This window comes from Corvus brachyrhynchos, unplaced genomic scaffold, assembly GCF_000691975.1.
Source record: "Corvus brachyrhynchos isolate BGI_N302 unplaced genomic scaffold, ASM69197v1 scaffold146, whole genome shotgun sequence".
NCBI lineage: Eukaryota > Metazoa > Chordata > Aves > Passeriformes > Corvidae > Corvus > Corvus brachyrhynchos.
In genome coordinates this window covers 10,691-30,230 of record NW_008238960.1, presented here as the reverse complement: position 1 = coordinate 30,230, position 19,540 = coordinate 10,691, and the positions used below count along the sequence as shown (strand labels likewise).

General features: G+C 40.2%; 1 protein-coding gene and 1 long non-coding RNA gene across 3 annotated transcripts in view; one reads left to right on the top strand and one right to left on the bottom strand.

The window, feature by feature from the left end:
• PPP1R17 (protein phosphatase 1 regulatory subunit 17) overlaps positions 1 to 13,953 on the bottom strand; it is a 23,016-nt gene extending 9,063 nt beyond the window's left edge. The window contains exons 1-4 of one of the 2 annotated variants that reach the window (XM_008637109.2): positions 13,527 to 13,953; positions 6,882 to 6,994; positions 3,831 to 3,983; positions 2,249 to 2,410 (exon numbers count right to left, since the gene is read on the bottom strand). In XM_008637109.2, coding sequence (XP_008635331.1) covers positions 2,249 to 2,410; positions 3,831 to 3,983; positions 6,882 to 6,963 — 397 coding nt within the window. In that variant the 5' untranslated portion in view covers positions 6,964 to 6,994; positions 13,527 to 13,953. The remainder of the gene's footprint in view (positions 1 to 2,248; positions 2,411 to 3,830; positions 3,984 to 6,881; positions 6,995 to 13,526) is intronic. The other variant, XM_017738639.1, reaches the window with a different exon arrangement.
• LOC108447736 overlaps positions 1 to 19,304 on the top strand; it is a 35,854-nt gene extending 16,550 nt beyond the window's left edge. The window contains exons 3-4 of the long non-coding RNA XR_001863417.1: positions 13,756 to 13,911; positions 18,011 to 19,304. This is a non-coding gene — a long non-coding RNA (uncharacterized LOC108447736). The remainder of the gene's footprint in view (positions 1 to 13,755; positions 13,912 to 18,010) is intronic.
• Positions 19,305 to 19,540: the final 236 nt, after the last annotated feature.

Sequence of the window (19,540 nt, the reverse complement as noted above, 5' to 3'; positions counted from 1 at the left end):
GGCTGGGCGCTGCGTTTTTGCCGTACGCAACCTCTTTCGCCGTCCCTCTAGCTGCAGGACCCGAACCCAACGCAACTCCCCCTTCGCATAAGGCAACATCTTCTGTTCGGGCGCCAGATGTTGGGTGGAGTCGCGGGAGAGAAGCCTCACGGCATTGTGGTCAGCAAGTCTCGTTTATTGTAATAATCTACACATACTTATAGTACTACTAATTAGCTCATACATATTGCAAAAGCTGAGCTCCTTATTGGTGGGAGCTATTCCATGAGATCACTGTGGTCTTATCTTTTCTCTTCCATATGGTTTCTTTCAGCTTACTTATCTGGACTCACATCCTGTTGTTTATACAACTCCTTGCACAAGGATTTAGTATCCTTGCCAAGTCTGCATCTTTATCAATCCTACAGTGTCATCATGACCTTTGCTTTTTAGCCATTCTTCAGAAAGACTCTCAACAATGTGGTTCCTTTAGGAAAATACCACACCCCCATTGAAAACCTCTGGGTGAGAAGAATGGACGTTTAACCATTCACCTCTTGCCTCTCCCAACTCAGCTGCAGCAGTTGTCCGTAGGCAGTCTGTAGACACGTGCTATCTTGTTTTTCTGATTTGTAGCCCAGGAGGAGTGGCTTAGATCTAGGTGGCACCTGACAAATAGATGATTTAAGACAACTTCTTCTGCCTAGTTTCTAGCTTTCTAACAGAAACAGTCATGTTTCTGTGAGCCGTTGTTCTAGAGTCTAGCCAAAAATTGCAAGTACTTGAAAGTTCTGTTGGAAATTATGATTACATTGTATTTACCCTCTGCTTTCTTTAGTCAGATCCCTCGGCAGATATTAACAGAACAAACTACCAATCCTTAAAATATATCTGCAGGATGCAGATATAATTCTGCATTTCATATTACAGACAGCTAGGAAAACAGAAGTAGGGAGGCTAAGTGATTTATTTAAACAGCAAACAGAGAAAGACTAACTTAAAAATGTTTCCCAAATCAAACATGCTTCTCACTCCTTTAAACCCAGATCTTCCAAACTGCATTCAGTAAAGCACATTTTCTTCACAAGTGATCAGAGGCATCATATAAAAGAAAAAAATACTTTCCTAGTGTTATACAAATCACTACTGTTTTGACTTCCCATTTGTATTCCCTTTCCATTGTTTTGCATTAAAATGATGATTTGCCCTTGAAATCACTGGTGGTCCACGGAAAGTTTATAACCTGCATCTCTGGGTTACATCCCTCTCTGAGCTTTGAATCCTGAACTCTACTGGGAACCTTTGGAGTTCATCAGTTAGCAAAGTGATTCATTGGTGTTCCGGTTTGATAATGATCTTGCTATTGATTGTGGTAAGCATCTGACCCACGACTAGCATGGGTCCATCTGAGAGCTGGGGACCTCTGTTTGGGTCTTACATTTCTGTTGTCTCTAGCATCTGCTCTAAAAAGGCTATAACTAGATAATCAGAATTACATAAATATACTTTCCTTCATTACTTCTTAATTTAAATAAGAGAGCGGGCATGATCATAAAGCACAGTGCAGCTTTATTTAGCGTACGTTCCTGAACTCTTACTCCTGAGTTTACCCAAAAAACAGGTTAGCTCTATTCAAATGATCCATTGTAGGGGTTCCCTTCCCTTTCCCCTTCCCCTTCCCCTTCCCCTTCCCCTTCCCCTTCCCCTTCCCCCTCCCTTTCCCCTTCCCCTTCTTCTTCCCCTTCCCCTTCCCTTCCCTATTGGCATATTTTGGATGTAGTGTGTATGTATTGCATGTTATGCTAGAAGCACAGAATTATCTTTAAGGTGCTGCTAATGAGAAGTTCACTTGCCTTCCTCAATGCATGTTAGGGATTGTGGAGTGAAGAGGGTATTAATCAATACAGCTTTGCTCCAGGTTGTTTGAGGCATTTTAGTGCTGGTGGCCTAAAAATTTCTATGTGCTTAGGTTTGAAAAGCAGGGTAGTAGCTGGCTTTTCAAAAAAGTAGGATTGCAGTTTTCAAAAGACCATCGAGTGACCAAATGCCTTTTCTTTCTCCCTGTCCTTTCTATCCCCAGGGCTTGAACATGGGTTATGTAATAGATTTTTCATGAACCCCCACTGCTATTATATATTTAGACCAAATAGGTCCAATTCAAGATCTGCTAAGTACACTGAGCAGAGAGCAACCTCCTTTCAGCCTTCCAAGTATATCTCTGACACTAGCCACTTTTTGCTTTAGGAGGATCTTTACCTAAGTTTCTTACCTATTATCAAAGGTGGAATGTGTATTGCAGGTGTATCTTTTCTCCTGGGCTTTTTCTGCTCCAGTTCAGTGATTTGAGAGACTGGACTCACTCTCTCTCTCTGTGACTTCTCTGTGATACTGTACCTTTTCAGCAGATTATCAGATGAGTCTGAAAGTATGCCTGCAAGCAAGAAATAAAGAAAATGCTACTTTAGCCTATTTACATTGAAGAAACTTTCGCCTATGTAACTTTCCCAAAGACTACTCTAAAGTACAATAGCACAACTGATCTGCTGCATGATGTACCTACCCTCCATTTCTTTCAAATTAATTATATCCCATAGGCTCTAGAAAATGATGCTATCATTGGCCAGCTGGCTTCTGATTGTACAAAATGCACTAAATTACAGCCCATCAGAAATTGTGGAACAGATGAGTGTAATCTCCTATTCCAGAACCTTAGACATCTTACCACAGTAGCTTAATTACACAGATGATCAAGACGTTAGTTGGGAACAATGTGACCATACAGAAGTGGCTATTTTAACTAGTGAAACAATGTTTTCTTTATGATATGACAATTGCAGGAAGAAAATGCAGCTCTCCAGCCTCTGAGCTGCTCTTTCTAAGAGAGAATTGCTGATGGAAGATACAGTGAAAACTGAACAGAGTCAAATTCAATATCTGGATTACAAATACTGGAAAATCCCGGTTGCTTGGTTTTGACTTGAATTGCTGTAGATATACAGAGAAGCATACAAACAGTTACTAGCTAACTCCTCCATGTATGTGCAACATGGGAAGAAGAACTCAGTAATACAAGAGCACAGCTCTCTCCCTGGAGAGTATAAAAAGGAGTGCTTGTTAGCTTAGAGTGACAAACATTTATTCCCACTGCTGTTCTTGGATCATTAGGTTTCAGTGGCAGTCTCCTGCTTATTCTTCCTTTCTCCAGGTTGGTGGCATTTGGCTCTCAAACATCTATATTTGTGCCACAGCAGGCAGCATCCTACAAGGAGCCCCTTTGTTGCTGTGATGTTTCTGTCTTCCTGAAGCACCTACCCTTTGCCAGAGTCCCCATATCACATGAGCCCTGTGATTTCCAGGAGAAGCATCCTGCAGTGGTTTGTGTGCTTCACTGGTCTACTCCCAGTCTCATTCCCATTCAGCCTCCCGCTGTGCACTGGATGTTAGTTTCACGAGAAAGTGCAGGGGCTGGACTTGATCCTTTCGGAATTTGGACCATATCCAATTGGGACATCTAGCATGGCTCAGCAGCTGCTAATAAATACACATCATTTCACACATAAATGTAACATCGTTTAGCAGCAAAACTATGAGCTCCACAGGAGCATGTTTTTCAGAGCATGAACCTACCCACCTTGATATTTCCAGAAGTGAAAGCAAACCCTTCAGCTAACACGCAGTGTCTTTGAGAAAGTCAGACTCTGTTCACCTGCCTTCCCAGGTGCACATGCATGCAGCTGTGTTCCTGTCTGCATCCAAGGGGACATAACTGAATGAACATTCTATGGACTTTCACCCAGCTTCAGTCCCCAAAGATGAATTGGGATTTCAAAGTCAAGAGATTTACTGCTCACCTGTTAGAGGTGGTGGAGTGTGCCATGCTGGTGTATCTTTTCTCTTTGGCTTTTTTTGCTCCTGTTCAGTCTTCTGGGAAGCTGTGAGGGTTTTACCTTTTCTTGGTTTTTTTTTGAGGTCACAGCTCTTAATCAGCTGCTCTGAAAGATCTTCTGAAGGGAAAAAATATAATGGAAATTGAAACTTAGGGGAAGTAATAAACCAGATGGTGAAAATAAACACTTTGATAATAGTACTTTAATCCAAGTAAATTAAAATGCCCAGGAAGAAAAATCTCTTAAATATTTAGAAAGCCAACAAAAGAGGCCTCTGTGCCACGCTACATTGGAGTCAGGTGACTTAGGTGGGCCTTCTGTGTTGTTGGCAGTAGACATAAAACTGAGAGAGAGAGTTGTGGGCAGCTTGTGTGTTTACATGTCAGAGGGAAGTCTGCATTATTGTGTGCAGAGGTTCCATGGCCACCCCTGTTTCATCCAGTGGCAACTGTGTGGATTGTGTCTTCAAGAGTTACAAGGGCAGTTTTGTGAAGGAAAGTTTTACTTCTATAGGGTCAGTCTGAGGTACTGTTAAAATGAGCCAGTTAGCCAGTACATTGTTCCCTTCAAGAGTTAGCTTTATTTCCAGAGGTACTGAGCAATCGGTATTTGCTCTTTATTTACGTAACATTATGCTGGATTTTTGTTTTTCCTTTGAAACAATCCTTTACTCAGATGACTCAGAGGGTCAACATGACTTTTTCTACAAGGGTCTGTATTTCTGGGTGTTTATGCAAGCTAAAAATACTGAAGATAGCTTGTTGTGGTAGTACATCCCCCTCCCTCAACTCCTCTTCAGGCCTGCTCTGCAATCTCTGAGCAGCTTCTGACAAGCCTTAGTTGAATCAGCTGAGTGGTGAAGTGCCCCTTAACTGTGCCAGTTGGGTGGTGAAGCATCCATGACCATACTGGGTGCTCCTGTATGGTAAAGGTAGGAACTATTCTGACAATATCAGGAACATCAGCAGTCCGATCAAGGTGAGGAACAATGGATAAGCAGTCATTCTTATTAGCCTTGGTAAGTAATTTACCTCAGTTGTAGCCCAACTGAAATGGTACTATTGTTAAGAGACCTTTAGAAAAAAATGAATTGTTGCCTGAGTGTAATAGTACTATTGTTACTGGACTTTTTGGGAAAAATCATCTTGTGACGCTACAAACAGCAGCACTAAGTAAGGCTGTTTGAGCTCTCCTGGAACACAGTGGGCCTCTGAGTGGGATGCCTCTTGGAGCTTGTCAACCCTCAAGTTTGCAATTCTTGAAAGACCATCGCTGACAACGAGGTCTAGGCAGATACCACTGCCACACATACATACTCCTTGAGGTGCAGTCCATGCCTGTTGAGAAACACCTAAGGGATTTGATATGAGTATTGCACTGAGCCTGAGGGGAATTTTTGATAAGTACCTTTACACTAGTAGATATAGATGTATACATTTTTTTTCGTGTGTTCATGCAAGCGAACAGATTATGGTATGAATGTTGTTATTTTGAGTATATAATTAACTCACTGCTATAATTGTAGCAAATCCTATAGAATTACTTTAAAAAATAATAAATTAGTCAATGATTAAGTGCTTTTGCACCCTTTTCTTATATCCATATGCTCTGCACCCTTACCCTCTTGCATCCCCAGTCTCCATGTAAATAATTCCAAATTGCTTCTAAACCAATTTAATTACGTATGCTTTGTCTACACAGTAAGTAATAGAATGAACCTTGCCACTTACCTTTGTTAAAGCTGAATTCTCATAAATTCATATTAAAACCTGCTTTTTGCCAATAACCTTGATGATGGTTCTTTAAGCATTTTAACCACTCATTTGTGAACTTCTCATTAGTATCATCACAGAAACCAATGCTTCAAATTCTTAAAAGCTACTTGTTTGCCTTCATCTGGGCTCCCCACACCCTTACCCAACCCCTGACTGCAGACTTGGATGCAAGCACGACTTTGTTCCAGACTCTCACACTATTTAAGGCAGCTGTTATGTCTGTGAGCCTGCAGGTAGATGTGGGAAGGATGGCCTCTGGGTTAAGGCCCTGGAGATGTGGGTTCTTTTTCTGGCCTTCATAGGCTTTCTTCATAGTCCTAATGAGGTCATTTGCCCTCCCACTGTTTCAGTTTCCCAACAGTAGAATGAAACTCCTTCTGTATGTACTTAAATAAGCAATTTTATGGACCAATTATGTTTGGCATACCAGCAGTTGTAAAAATGGTGTCTGTGGCTAGAAATGCCATGTAGCAGAGACAGAACTAGGATATCTTCCTTGCAGTACAAATAAACAAAATTCATAAAACCTGTGGTGAGACAATTGTTTACAAGGAAGTGAAATTGCGTTTGTGTTGCATTATTGTCACCGCAAAACTAACAACGAGCAAACAGATTTTTGTTTCTGGGTTTCTGAATCTTCAGGATAATTTTGCAAGATAAGAGTGAAATCATAGCACTTGAAGCACAGGTAAAGACCATGAATATGCAAAAAGCATATCTATCAAGCATGAAGTCTGGTATTCAGGAGTGTGGCAGAGCAACGACAACCCTGTAAAGTGTAAAAGTTGTGTGAAGTAGCTTCAAAAGGAAACTGATGATGAAGGAGAAAACATTTTTAGAAAGCTGTCCCAATGATGGCAAATGGAATGCTTGAAACCTTTTACTTAAATTGCATATGGAAAATATGGTCAGGGAAAGCTCAGCTATATCCTAGCTTTCAATTTACTGTGGTATAAATAAGAAACTGCTCTACTTTTTCTACCAGGGAAAAGATCAATGACTTTTTCCATTCTCCTCTTTAATTAGCTTCACTCTAGTGCTTCAGCTGATATTTATATGCAGGAAAAATGCTCTTTGTCTTTCCATCTGGCACTAGAAGTGTCAGCAGAAGGTGTAATCTATCTGTTTTCATGGGGGCTTAGTTGTATTGCTGGAGGGGAAAAATGGACACTGGACAGGACTTTATGATGTGAAGGCACCACCCCTCATTAGTGCAATGACATCATCAAATAACACTTACCTAAATGGTTACACTGTGAATCTTGCTTGTCCAGTCTGTCGTCTGGGATATCAAGTGGCTGAACACATTCTGTTGACATCATTGAAACAGGCTTTTTTCCTCCTTTAAAGATACTACATCACATAAAAAAAAAGAAAGCAGCAAGACATAAAACGGACATATTGGTGTTACCTAACAACTGATGAGGAGCTCTTGTCTTCCAGCAATCTGCGGACCTGATTTTTCACTCACACATGCTGTGATGGATTTATTCACTGCCTTGCTTACACACACAGCAACCTGTTTTTCCACCTACCTTGCTGTAAGCAACCCACACTAGCATGGATTTGTGCTACAGAAGAATACTGACTTTGAGCATACAGAAACTAATATCTCATACAGAAAGTGCTATCTCATACACGAAGTAAATGCTAGGGAATAGGATGTTTTGTTCTGGTTTTCTTCTCCATTTTTTCTCAACTGTAAACGAAGGATTATATTTGGTGTATATTATATGAACCAACTTTAATTATGAATTCTGTTGATTTAGTCTTGTAAGTCCAGCTCCACTAAGAGACCTCGCATACCCCAGAAGAACCAGGTGTAAAGTGCTGCCTCAGAAAGATGGCCAGTGCCCACAGACCCCAAAGCCATCATGAAATAAACTTACTCATGAAATAAACTTACTCATCACTTTGGTAAGAGCATGGGAACCCATTTCACACAGCTGTTTAAGTGTCCATACTCTGTAAGTCTCACTGGATTTCTGTTTGGGCTATTTTGTTCCCCTTTACTTATAGCTGCAGTGGGTGTTGAAGCCCATCCTCATCCATCCTTAACACCTGAGCTTCCCCAGCACCTTGCAAGCTGAGATTTGATCCTGGGGCTGCCACAGATGCCACCACAGAAAGAAGAAAATTAGACCATTTTTCACTGCTGATCATTTCTAAGGTTGCTTAGCAGAAACTCATCAGAGTGACAAAAGCAATGTTGAAGGGAAACAACCTTCAACCTGAAGGTGCAGTCCAAGTGATCTCAGTATCTGCCTTCATCCAGCAACAGCTGTGGTAGTTTCTTATTCACAACCTCTGTTCTCCATTTTCAGGGAATAAGAGCAGACAGTGACTTGCTTGTAAGGAGGAGAAAAGCAATGAGGAAAAGAAAAAAACTGGAGACATTATGACTAATAGATGAAAGACAAGTAATTGGGAAAAAATAAAGGAAGGGGAGGGAGAGAAGGAAAGGCAAATAAGAGAGAAAGGTAAAAAAAAGGCAGCTGGAGAATAACAGTGAAAAGGAGGATGGGCAAATCGAAGACTAAACTATGGGAGTTTGGTTTTATCTTGCTGCAGGAAAAGAAATTACCTTATTATTTCTCTGTAAATTGCAATGGTTTTTTGCTGACAAGAAACAGAACAGTAGGAGAGTTAGTCTCATTTCCATGACTAAACTTGCATCTATGTATAGAACAATTAACCCTTGAGCAAAATCCAGTCACAGAAATATTTGTACAAGAAAGTCAGAAAGGTTGCACTGATGTAGTTCTTCAGAGGATGGAAACACGTGTCTTAAATGCCAGTGACTTAAAAATAAAGGGAGTAACACTGCCTGGCAGCGTCAAATTTGACTCAACTCGTCGACATCAAAAGTTGACGTTGACTGATACTGTACACATGGGATTAATTCCCTTACGTTTCACTATTTAAAATTAACAAAAATTTGTAATATTCTGCAAATTATTAAAACCTTACAGAATCAGGCCTAGATAAAGGATTTGACCTCCAGATGTTCACTGTAGAACTGTCCCAGTCCAGCCTCACATCTGTGCTGAAGTGTTATACTGTCTGAAGGCTCATTTGCCTTCACTGCAAGAAAAATCCTCCACTTGGGAAGACCCTACAGAAAGAAATCTTTGAAGGCACCTTAACATGGTATGGTTGTTCTGTTTATTCACTGTATAAATAAGCTATAGCTAAGGTTTAAAATGAAGCAGACATAATTTTATTTAATACAGAACTTATTATCTGGCCATATGAAGGCCTGCACTACATTTTTTGATTTGAGGAAGTTTTATTCTTCAATTCCATTTGATTTTATTAGATTTGATTAGGACATGCTGGCTAAATATTACGACTGTAGGTAAAATGTTCTTTTCTGAAGAATACCCTATTTACAAGGTTTTCAGTAAAACCTTGTAATCATTTTCAGTAAAACCTTGTAATCAAGGGATATCATTTCAGACACTGTGGACATTTTGGTTTTTAACAGGTTTGAGGCAAAAAAAGGCTGAGGATAGATAGCAAAATTTAAATGTAAAATTGGGAGTAAGTTATATTTGCTGGAAATGGCTTATAAAATATAGTTAAATTTGGTTATATTTCAATTAGTTGCTCATTGAATTATTTCACTTAATAGAGATTAAGCTTTGTAAAGAGACAATATAGGATTGGTATATGCAGATTATTGAGAGAATTGCTTCATTATTTCTTCTTAATATGGTAGTTTGAAAAATATTATTCTAAAATACATCTCTTAGATCTGTGTTCATATTTTCATAGTCACACATGCCAAACCCTTGGCATCTTCGGTGCTTTAAAATGTTTTACAGGCTAACTTCTGACACTCCTCTTCCTTTTCTTTTCTAAGTCTACCCTGAAGGCAGCATTGTCTTGCTTACAAAAGTGTTTCTGCAATGCACTTTGTGACAGTCTGTGTGACAAAAGAATAAAAAGATAAAAATTACCAAAATATATAATGGATTTTGGTATCTTGGGTGTATATACATTGTGTACGACGTATGAATCTGTGAGTGCTGTTACATCCTGTCACCATGGATTACACACAGAGCTCTCCTTCAAAGGAAAGTTGCTGTATGAGCATTGTAATGGTGCTTTCCCAAACCACTAAAATCAATTCCTGCCACTAAGGAAACAGATTCTCCAGTAACATTTTATGTGGGAAGGTAGCCTGCTATGGGGACTGTATGAAGTCATTAACATGGCTTTACAAATTGAAGCAAGTTCTCAGATTTTCATGCATTAAGTGCAACACTTTTCCTAGTGTTCACATTAGCACAGTTTGCACTCTCTGCTTGCCATCAGTCACCTTGGTAGCAAATGCTTGCTATTCATGTGATGAATTCAGGTGGTTTTTTTCTTGCACTCTGTTATGTCTCTTGACATAATGATCCACATTCATCCTTTGTGCATCTGCAATGGTTACATCGGAGGTCTAATTCACACTCAGTAGAAGATACTTCCTGAGATGATATAGATTTTTCTATATGATTTAGGATTTAGTTGTCATTTGGCCAGAGACCTTGGTACAATGCAGCTAGGCTGTACTGCCCTCTGCAGAGATATGTGCCTAAATGAGTCACCTCAAGTCTCTTATTTCTGGGAAAAGAGAGAGCTGATAGACACCTGGAATGCTTTCCTGAAAGTTGAGGCAAGTTCTAGCTTTGCCTACATAGTTCTGAGTTGCTCCTTGTTAGAACTTTTGGCATTAGATCAGATTGGCTCTACTTACAAACAGAGGAGGGCAATGAATGATAAGGCAGACTGAAAAGTGCAGGTATTACTAAAAGCTACTTCAGCCTCCTGTGAATGAGGTCTCATGCTGAATCACTGTCATATAACAGCATGACTCCTTTGGGCATACACACTTATAAGACATGGTGATTCAGATGAAAACTATCTGAACTTCTCACTTTCTGGATATCAGTTTTGGATTTTTATATAGCTTAAAGCACATACTAAAATTTTTTCAAAATTCTCAGTTGCTGTACCTGCTTGATTAAAGTGCCCAAACAAAGCTATCCTATTACTCACTAACATAGTCCTAAAACACTCAAATATTTGCAAATAATAGGACTACTCCCTTTCCTTAAATTTTTGGTTTCCATAACAAAGTTCACCAATGCAGACAGTTCCAGGCTTCAATTAGGTAAAAATATTTCACTAGAGACAGATAAAGAAACGTGTTTTGGTTTACTATTTTAATGCACAATTGGCTTAATGTAGATGTTTGTCACAAGTAATCAGCCTAGAGTTTAGGGAATACTCAGTACACCTACTCTCACATAACATGATGGAAGTCTTTCAAGGCCATCCGATAATGTGACATTTAAACCAACTTAAAATGAAATCTCACGAGAAAAACCTACCTTGTAAGATAGAAAACTAAAGCTTTGAGAACAAAACTAATGGGCTGGACTTATTTTTCATTTGATCTTGAACTAGGCACGGAAATGGCTTGGGGGGAAAATCTCCATTTCTTGTCTTCTCTTAGGGTTTGAAGGGTTGTAGGGGCTATGCAACTACATGGAATTACATACCTATGGATAGTTGTATGTAGTCTGAAGGGGCAATGCAGTTCTCAAGTGAGTCACCCATAGGTGATCATTCTTACCTATAAGATGGAGAAATGAAGTTCTGATACGCAATTCTTATAGAAGTTTACAGGGGTTATGTCGGCATCAGTGTCAATACTCCTCACCATTGTACATTAAGGCTTGTCATTTCTTTGTATATTGAATATTTAGAATTTCTGATCTGGCCCTTTATAAGGTATCCACAACCTGTGCTTCTGAAGACTTCAGTAGACCATCTGGCGCATGTGGTATTGTATGTGGATGTTTTTCCTTGTTCAGGAGAGTATTTTGTTTCCACCATTGACAAAATTCTGAAGAAAAGCATGCTAATTTACAGAGTATGCATAATTATTTAAAAAAACCACTGGCATGTTGACAGGGATGCTACAAAAATAAAAGTACTTTTGAGAGCATCCTTGTTGAGTGACAGCAGTCAATCTGAATTTAATAAGTTCATTTTGATAGTTGGCAATAATGTTGCCACAGAAGCCTGTTTGGCCCTGTTTACTTATCTTCTGAAGCCAGAGCAATTTCTAAGAACATAGAGAGAAGCAGAGGCAGAAACAGAGGCAGCTAGGGTCCTGGGGTAGTACTGTGTGCACACTTGTTCGTCCACATTCTCATAGGCAGGGCCTGGTCTTGCTGCTGCTACTGTACTGAGTAGCTGGAAATGGAAGTATGTAGGAGTATCTTACAGGCTGCTGCCAAATGCAGACACAAGGCAGAGGCTGGACTTCATTAGTTACAGTCCAGCCTGGACAAAAAGCAACATTTTGCTGCCCTGCCCAAAGAGCTGCTCTGGCCATGAGGGTTTGCTCTTTAAGACTGGTGCCTTTTTTCCCACCAAGCATGCACTTACAGTTTCCTGGGGGGTTTTGATTATTAAATTATTTTCAATTGGTTTGCCCCTTCCTGTCTTGTTGCAATGAGCACATGAGCAAGCAGGGACAGGCAGGCTTCCAGCATCCTTACCTGCTCCTTCTTCCCTGCCCCTTATTTGCTTGAAGTCATTTACAAATGCATAAAGAAGGAATAAGATATTGGATGAAGCCATCTTGCACACACCTGCCCTATACAGAAATCATGTGAAACAGGAGTCAAGGAGAATGGTACAACATCTGGCTGCATTTGGCTTCTTCTATCTTCACTCAGCAGGCAGCCTTGGTACCTTTATCAGAAAATATGCACCTTCACCCATACCCCATCCTATCCCAGCCCCATTACAACTGCTTCCTGGCAAATCATGTGAATAAAGCAAGATTACAGTGGTCAGAGTAGAAAGTCCTGCAAGTAGAAATTCTCACTGTTACTGCTCTGCAATCCAAACCTTTAATTACAAGTTTTACTATCTGTTTAACACTACTCTGTTGGAGTGATGCCTTCCAGGGTACAGAAGACAGCTTCATGCTAATGCACAGAGTTTCTTCTTCAGTTATTTAGGCACTAGGCTGCTCTCCACAGGCATATAGTCAGATTACTCTGATTTTTACTTTTATAAAGCATATTTAAATCTTCTTAGCAAATACTTAGATATTTGAAAACCTGGTCTGAGTGCCTCCTTCTACCCAAAACTTTTCCTACTAATAATAGCATGGATGGAGAAGTACCACAGAATTGTCTGGGAGCAGTTTCTTCTCACAGACAGTGTGCTTCTGGATGCTATTTCAAAAACCCTGGCTGGTTTGTGGACTGATTCCCACTTCTAGCCATAAACTTGTAAAATAAATAAAAATATTTATTTGTTTCATTGAAAAAATGTGAGATACATTTGCACAGGTTCTGGTCACAAAGTTTTTGTCTTTGGAGATAATAAAAAATAAAAAGTCTTCCCGAAATTTTCCTTGAGGTACAAATTAACCCCTTGCACATGCCAGACTTAGTAATGAGATAAGAAGCCTCTACACCAGTTCCCACTTTGCTGACTTGCATTTTCTGGTGGTGAACTGTCCCAGCAGTTGAAGTTAGTGCTTTACTTTTCTCTAAAACACTCTCCTACCCATTGCCTTAGCCATAAATTCCAGACTCAGTTTGGTCATACCCCAACTTTCCCCATATGGGATCATTCCCAGCCCATTCCCTATGCAGCAGGGACTCTGTGCTTTCCTGCTTGTCCCCAGAGGTGATAAGGCAACTTGCTGGTGGTGGCTGCTAAAAAAAAACCCAAAACAAACAAACAAATCCACATGCCCCCTCAAATAAAAAAAAAAAATAAATAAAAAAAAAAAGAAAAAGAAAAAGTAAATCCAATCCAGAAGCCACCAGTCGGGAGGAAAACGTGTGGCTGCAGTACTTACTGAGTGATGTGAGGTAGTAGGGAAGGTGCAGTTTGTCGTCAGGGCTCACTGGAGGATCTTTCTGGACTGGGTCTGCAGCTGATGCTCTTGCCTGTCTTACCCAGGGATAAGTGGGAGCTGTCACTATGGCAACGCTGCACTCAGGCGTCCTCCTGGAGGCTAGGGAACAGCACCATCACTCTCTGCCTCACCAGCAGATTCTAATCCTGTTTCCTTCCTCTTCCATAAGTTGCAGAGGCCGAAGGAGAGGCAACAAGATGCAAGGGAGACCAGAAGTACCTCAAGGCTGAGGCATCATTCCTGCCAGATGACCAAGAGCCACAGATGCTGATGCTCTCAAAGGAGCAAGGGAGGATGTGAAAGCTTTGTCACAGAGAGCCAAAAGGTGAGCTGCAGCTGCTGTGTCTAGAGCTGCAAAGAAAATCACAAGGGGAGGGAGTAAGGCTGATACCATCAGGGACCCAGGGGAGAGTTGAGAATAAAAGTGAAGCAAGAAGGCAGGGCACACATCCAGGAGCAGCACCATAAGTATAGAAACTGATGGACACTGTCTCCAGCACTGAGGTTCAGTGATTACTGCATTTTTTTGTGTATATATCTAGCCACAACCGATTATACAAGCATGGTGTTTATGGGGCCAGGCAGGGAGTCTTCCAGTTGTTTGCCAGCAGAGACCAGTCTCTCTTATTTTAGCCCATGCCTTTGGATGGAACTGTTGCTTCAGCTGAGGGAAAGAAATAAAAACTTGTCTGACATTGGAAAAGCTCAGGAAGAAATACTCCACTCAGTGGTGGGACTGTGAACTGCCCCTCTCTTAGTACTCATTTGCAACAAAAATGCCTTTGTCTAAAACTCTGAGGGCTCATAGTTGCAGTTATCTTTTCTTTTCCCCCACTCAGTGACTGCAATTCAAAAGCACCAGTGTGCACGGCATACTTTCTTTCATAAACGGTATATTGGACAGAAAGCCCAAAGGGGCAAAGTGCTAATTGCCAGCCCTGCAAACTGTGCTACACCCTTGGATCCTTTATGTATCCTATATGGTTCTACAAAATTCCAAGCATGTTAAATGCTCTAAAGGCACCACCTGAAAGAACTGTGAGCTTTCTTCATTGATGCCCGGGAGAGACAAGTACATTCATTACTTCGCAAAGTGTAAGTCACCTGTGCTTATGTGTCTTAGCGGCCCACCTTTAAAAGCAAGTTCATAAACGCTTAAATTATTCCTGAAAAAATGGAGCAGAGGCTCCTAAGAATTTTTTCTGAAGACTAATATTTCTCAATTAAAAAAAAACCCAAAACAAACCAAAAACCCCCAACCCCCCCAAACCTCTAAACTCCTCAAACCACACAAACTCCAGCCTAACTTTTTATGAGTTGCCCACCTCCATCATTGTCCAGACCTCTCTGTTGCAGTGAATTTTCAATTAAAAACCCTCTAATCTTCACTGAAATGTCTTTTACTTAGAAACACAATTATTTCATATTTTTCTTTGAAGTCAGAAAATCAGAATGAGGTGAATGAAATGAAGTGGTCAAATCAGAAATATGTTTTGAAACTCAGCTGAAGATTGCCTTTTTATTGTCCTGATTGAAAAAGTCAGTCACCCATTTATAGCACTAAAGAATTCCCTGAGGACAAGAAAACAATTTCCTATTCTAGCCACCAGATCCCAAGGTTGCTTTGGGAATATTAAAAGATAGGTTTACTCAAAAGGAAAGCAGCCTATCAGCTATCTCAGCAAGATTACACATCCAACCCATGTCACCTTTTAGATTTTTTAGCTGTCATGATGCCATGAAGCATTTAACTGCAGGAGCAGATTTATCCCAGTCTCTACAGGATGTCTGTCACATTATCAGTGTGATGGAGGATTTACTGTCAGATGTGGTCTTTAAAATGTTTACAGTTGTCCTGTTTGTGAGAGGGTTGGAACTCCTGCCAGCTTTCTAATCTTTTCTGTTCAGTTATTTCACAAACACAAGCTGAAAAATAGTCCTCTTCACACATACACAAGTACTCCCATCCTGGGAAAAGCAGTTCTTGGAGAACTACTCATGTGATTAAAGATAAGAACAAGTCTAAAAGTTTCCATGCTAGTGCTTTAGAAGACAAGTGATGCAGCTTTGACAGATAGGAAAGTAGGAGAAGATCTAACAAAAAATTCAGGTAAATACAATACATACACATATATACACACACACACACATGCACATATGTACATATATGCATGCATGTATGTATATATAACTATTACCTTACTGTGCATTTGTTATTGGTCATGGGTGTGGAACAGAGCAGCTAATGCTGCCTGCAGAGGCTAGAATGAGTCTGCTGGAAAGGAAAGAACCAAGAACACTAGAGATCACCAGGTAAGTCATATCACAGTAGCTTCCCATACAAAGCCCTGTCTTTAAAGAGGTAAAGGTGAGCATGATTATCAGTACCAGGAAGGCCTGTTGCCTTAAAGATGACATAGCTGTCACCTCTGTATGTTCCATATCTACTGCAGATGGCTATGAAAATCTTATAAAACTAGTATACTAGTAACCTTGTATACAAGCCAAAACACACGTACCACTGTGGTTCTGTGGGGGTTTGTTACATTAAGTTTACATTAAGGTTTCTTCAGATTTTACTTTCAACCCTGGCACTACTTTCAAATTAAATAAGAGGTGCTGACAAGGTGAAAGTAAAGTGTTATTTTATTTTAACAGATCTTAGGCAAACAAAAACTCTTAATGTTTCAGCCTCAAGTCACCTCTCTTTGCAGTAGCATGTGGTTACATCCAATATAATACTCACTTCAGGTAAGAAAACTCAGGGCTCACACTCTCCTGATAGGCTTAAGCCCACCCTCAGCCTGTGCTCTTATTGTGTGTGAAAGTGTACTGTGCCATGAATAAAGTTTGTTCCAGGTTTATTCTAACTCCTAAGCTGCTGCATGCATGTTCATGCCTAAAGTAAATTTATATGTGGAAAATAAGGGAATTGTACCTTGTAAGGACCAATTTATTAATTTAGTCCCTTTATAAATGTTGTCATAGATATAAAACAGACTGCAGTTGATTAAATACTTTGTAGCCACAACAGTTTGATCAATAGGTCAATGGGCTGTGCTGGATTTTTAATCAAACAGATTGCCTGATTGTACAGTCAGCACTTGTCTTTGGTAGTTTCCCTTTAAGTTGTGGAGGTTAAAAGTGCAGAAGACCTGAACCTGCACTCAATGCACCTCACTTTTCAGACTTACTATTATAAACATTTACATTTCCCCCTATATGAAATTGTATATGCATATAGGGACATAAGTTGCATTTATCACAGACACAAACATAAATATATGTCATATTTTTGAAACAGAAGGCTTGATGAAAATCAGTGCCACATCCTGAAAAACAGCATATTTGTCCCAGGTCCAAGAGGGAAATAATTTGTGTTTATTGTACTGTTGAGTAAAGCCTTTAAGGCTGGAACACTCTAAGGCTCAGAGGAGTCTGGGATTTGTATCTACCCTCAAAGATGACTCTCATGCAAATGTCTCTCCTGCTGCCCCTACAAAGGCTTAGGAGCATTACAAAGGAAACCTAAAAGTCTGGAAGACAATAGCCCCATTTAGAGTGGCAAAGGAAATTTCTATGTCAAGAATCAGGGTCATGCCCAGATTCCTTGTGCAAAGCCAAGGAGAAAAACTATCACTCAGTTGACATGAAAATTATTATAGGTTAACTTGTGCTTTAAATTTAGATTAAAAAATTAACATTTTCTGGTATATCTAGTTTATAACAAAGTCTTCCTTCTTATTTCAGTAGAAGCAACCCAGGAGAAAACATGGAAGGAAAAAGATGTGGCTTTTCATGAGGGAGAAAGATTTTCAAGTTTCGTGCTTGTAAAGACTCCAGTGCACAATTTTCATTACTCTTTATGTCAGAGGGCTTTGGGAGAGTTAATTTTAGGGAATTTTTTTTTGATGTAAAATGAAGCAAATGGCAGATGGTAGTGAAAAATTATATTCCAGGGAGACTCAGAACAAAGCAGTAGAAGATGACCTCTGACCCATGTAATTTGTGCTTCTCCTTATATCCATCACTCTTATGCAGCATGGAGCAAGGTGGGAACTGGGATGAGGTTAAAGCTGGCCTTTACCTCCTAGATAAGTCTCTCTCCCTCCCTTTCCAGGGTCATTAGATCTGTAGAATTGCTCCTTTTCCTGGAGTTGAAGTTTCTCACTCAAAATTCTTGCTCTGGTTAATTATGTGCTGAACCAGTGTCTTTCCTGTGTATGGATACAAAGGGGTTTTCCTGCTAAAACACTGTAGACTTGTCAAGATTACATAATTTCCAACTCTACGTTCAAGGATCTTTTAAAATAGTATTACAGTCCTCCTGCACTTGGAGCTTATATTATTAGACAGCTTCTAAAACACTACTGTGTTCACTCCCCTTTTTAACACCCTCCACAATGTCTGCTTTATTTTATTAGACTGAGAACCTGGAAAGAAAACAACTTCTCTGACTGGAAATTACACATATGACTGTGAGAAACATCAGTGCCTACAACATAAGCCTATCCCACAGATTAGAGACAGAGACTCATTGGTAAGCTTGGGCTGTCCCTCAGCCTTTTTGTGCCTTGCAGCAGGATGGCGAGAATTGTAGATGTCTGACACAGCCTATGAACTTCCCTGGCAAAGAATATTTCTGCATGTGTAATCCAATAAACTATTAAAAGAGGAATAAACTAGACTTGCTTGAAACCACACCAAAAGTCTATCGACACAGGGCATGAAACAAAGAAGCAAGGAGCAGAGTGATCCACATAAGAGGGTTTTCAAAGAAACTCAGGGAAGGTGAATACTGGCTCCTCTCAACTTCCCTGAGTTTCCAGTTTACTGCAAGCATCTTGAAAAATCCTTACTCACTCTCTGTTCTTCACATTACAGCAGCACCACAAACATTTTGGCAGTTACTGCCCTGCCATGCAATGAAACTGCACTGCTGTGCTAACAAAATTCCAGTTTGTGGGTGACTCGGGTCTTGAGAAGAGAATATGGCTGATTTTTTCAGCATTGCTCAGTTAGTGGCAAGCTGTAAGCTTTGCATTTTTCAGCACTTGCCCTCTGTAGGAAGGGACAAGAGCATACCTTTCCATCCCCTGAGGTGTTTGGTTTTTTCCTTACAGCTTGAGAAAAAGAATTACGGTCTGAAAAATTCAGTAGATGAAAAACTGTAATAGGTTAATTGCTGCTGGCTAGAGAATATAGAGGATGAGAGTCCAAGGGAGCAGTCTTCTACATGTCATGGCCTTGTTACTTCATTCTGGGTATCATCATTGACTACTGTGGTCAACTGGCTGGCCAATCAGAGCCATGATAGCCATCATGCAGCCCTGATTTCTGAGGAGAGTAGCTCCTCAGAAAGCTGTGTGAAGAACTGAGGGGAAAACAAGGGGATATTGCAACCCGTGCTGGATCCTGAGAAATCTTAGCTAGCCCAGAGGACAGCACTGGTGGATTCAACAGTGGTGGCAGTCATACAGGGCTTTTGCCCTTGTCTTCATCCTACATCCCTAGATTTCAGACTGATGCTCCAGCCCATGCAGCAAAATTGAGAGAAGGAGGAAGTGTACTTGTTGGGGAGGATGAAAGTTTGGTAAGGTATGTAGGCTTGGCAGAAAGGTCTGTGAATGTAGAAGCTGGGGATGAGGTAGAAATGAAAGCAAGTTTTGATATAGAATAAAAGATGTTTTGCTGAAACAGTGATCGCTGAGTAACTGAGAAGGCAAAGGTTGGAGATGAGTTGGAAGGAGATTTTAGGAGCAGGACAAAGGTATGTGATTACAAAGACATGTTTTTCACCAAGTAAATAAGCCTCAAGAAGAGCATAAGTAAATAGAAAACGTGTCTTTACCAAAAAGAAAGATATGGCAGGCAAACAAGAAATGTTGATGTAGCAAGAAGAAGAAAGGTCTGAGAATTTTCCACTGTAAGCTTAAATTGTAACTTACTTACTC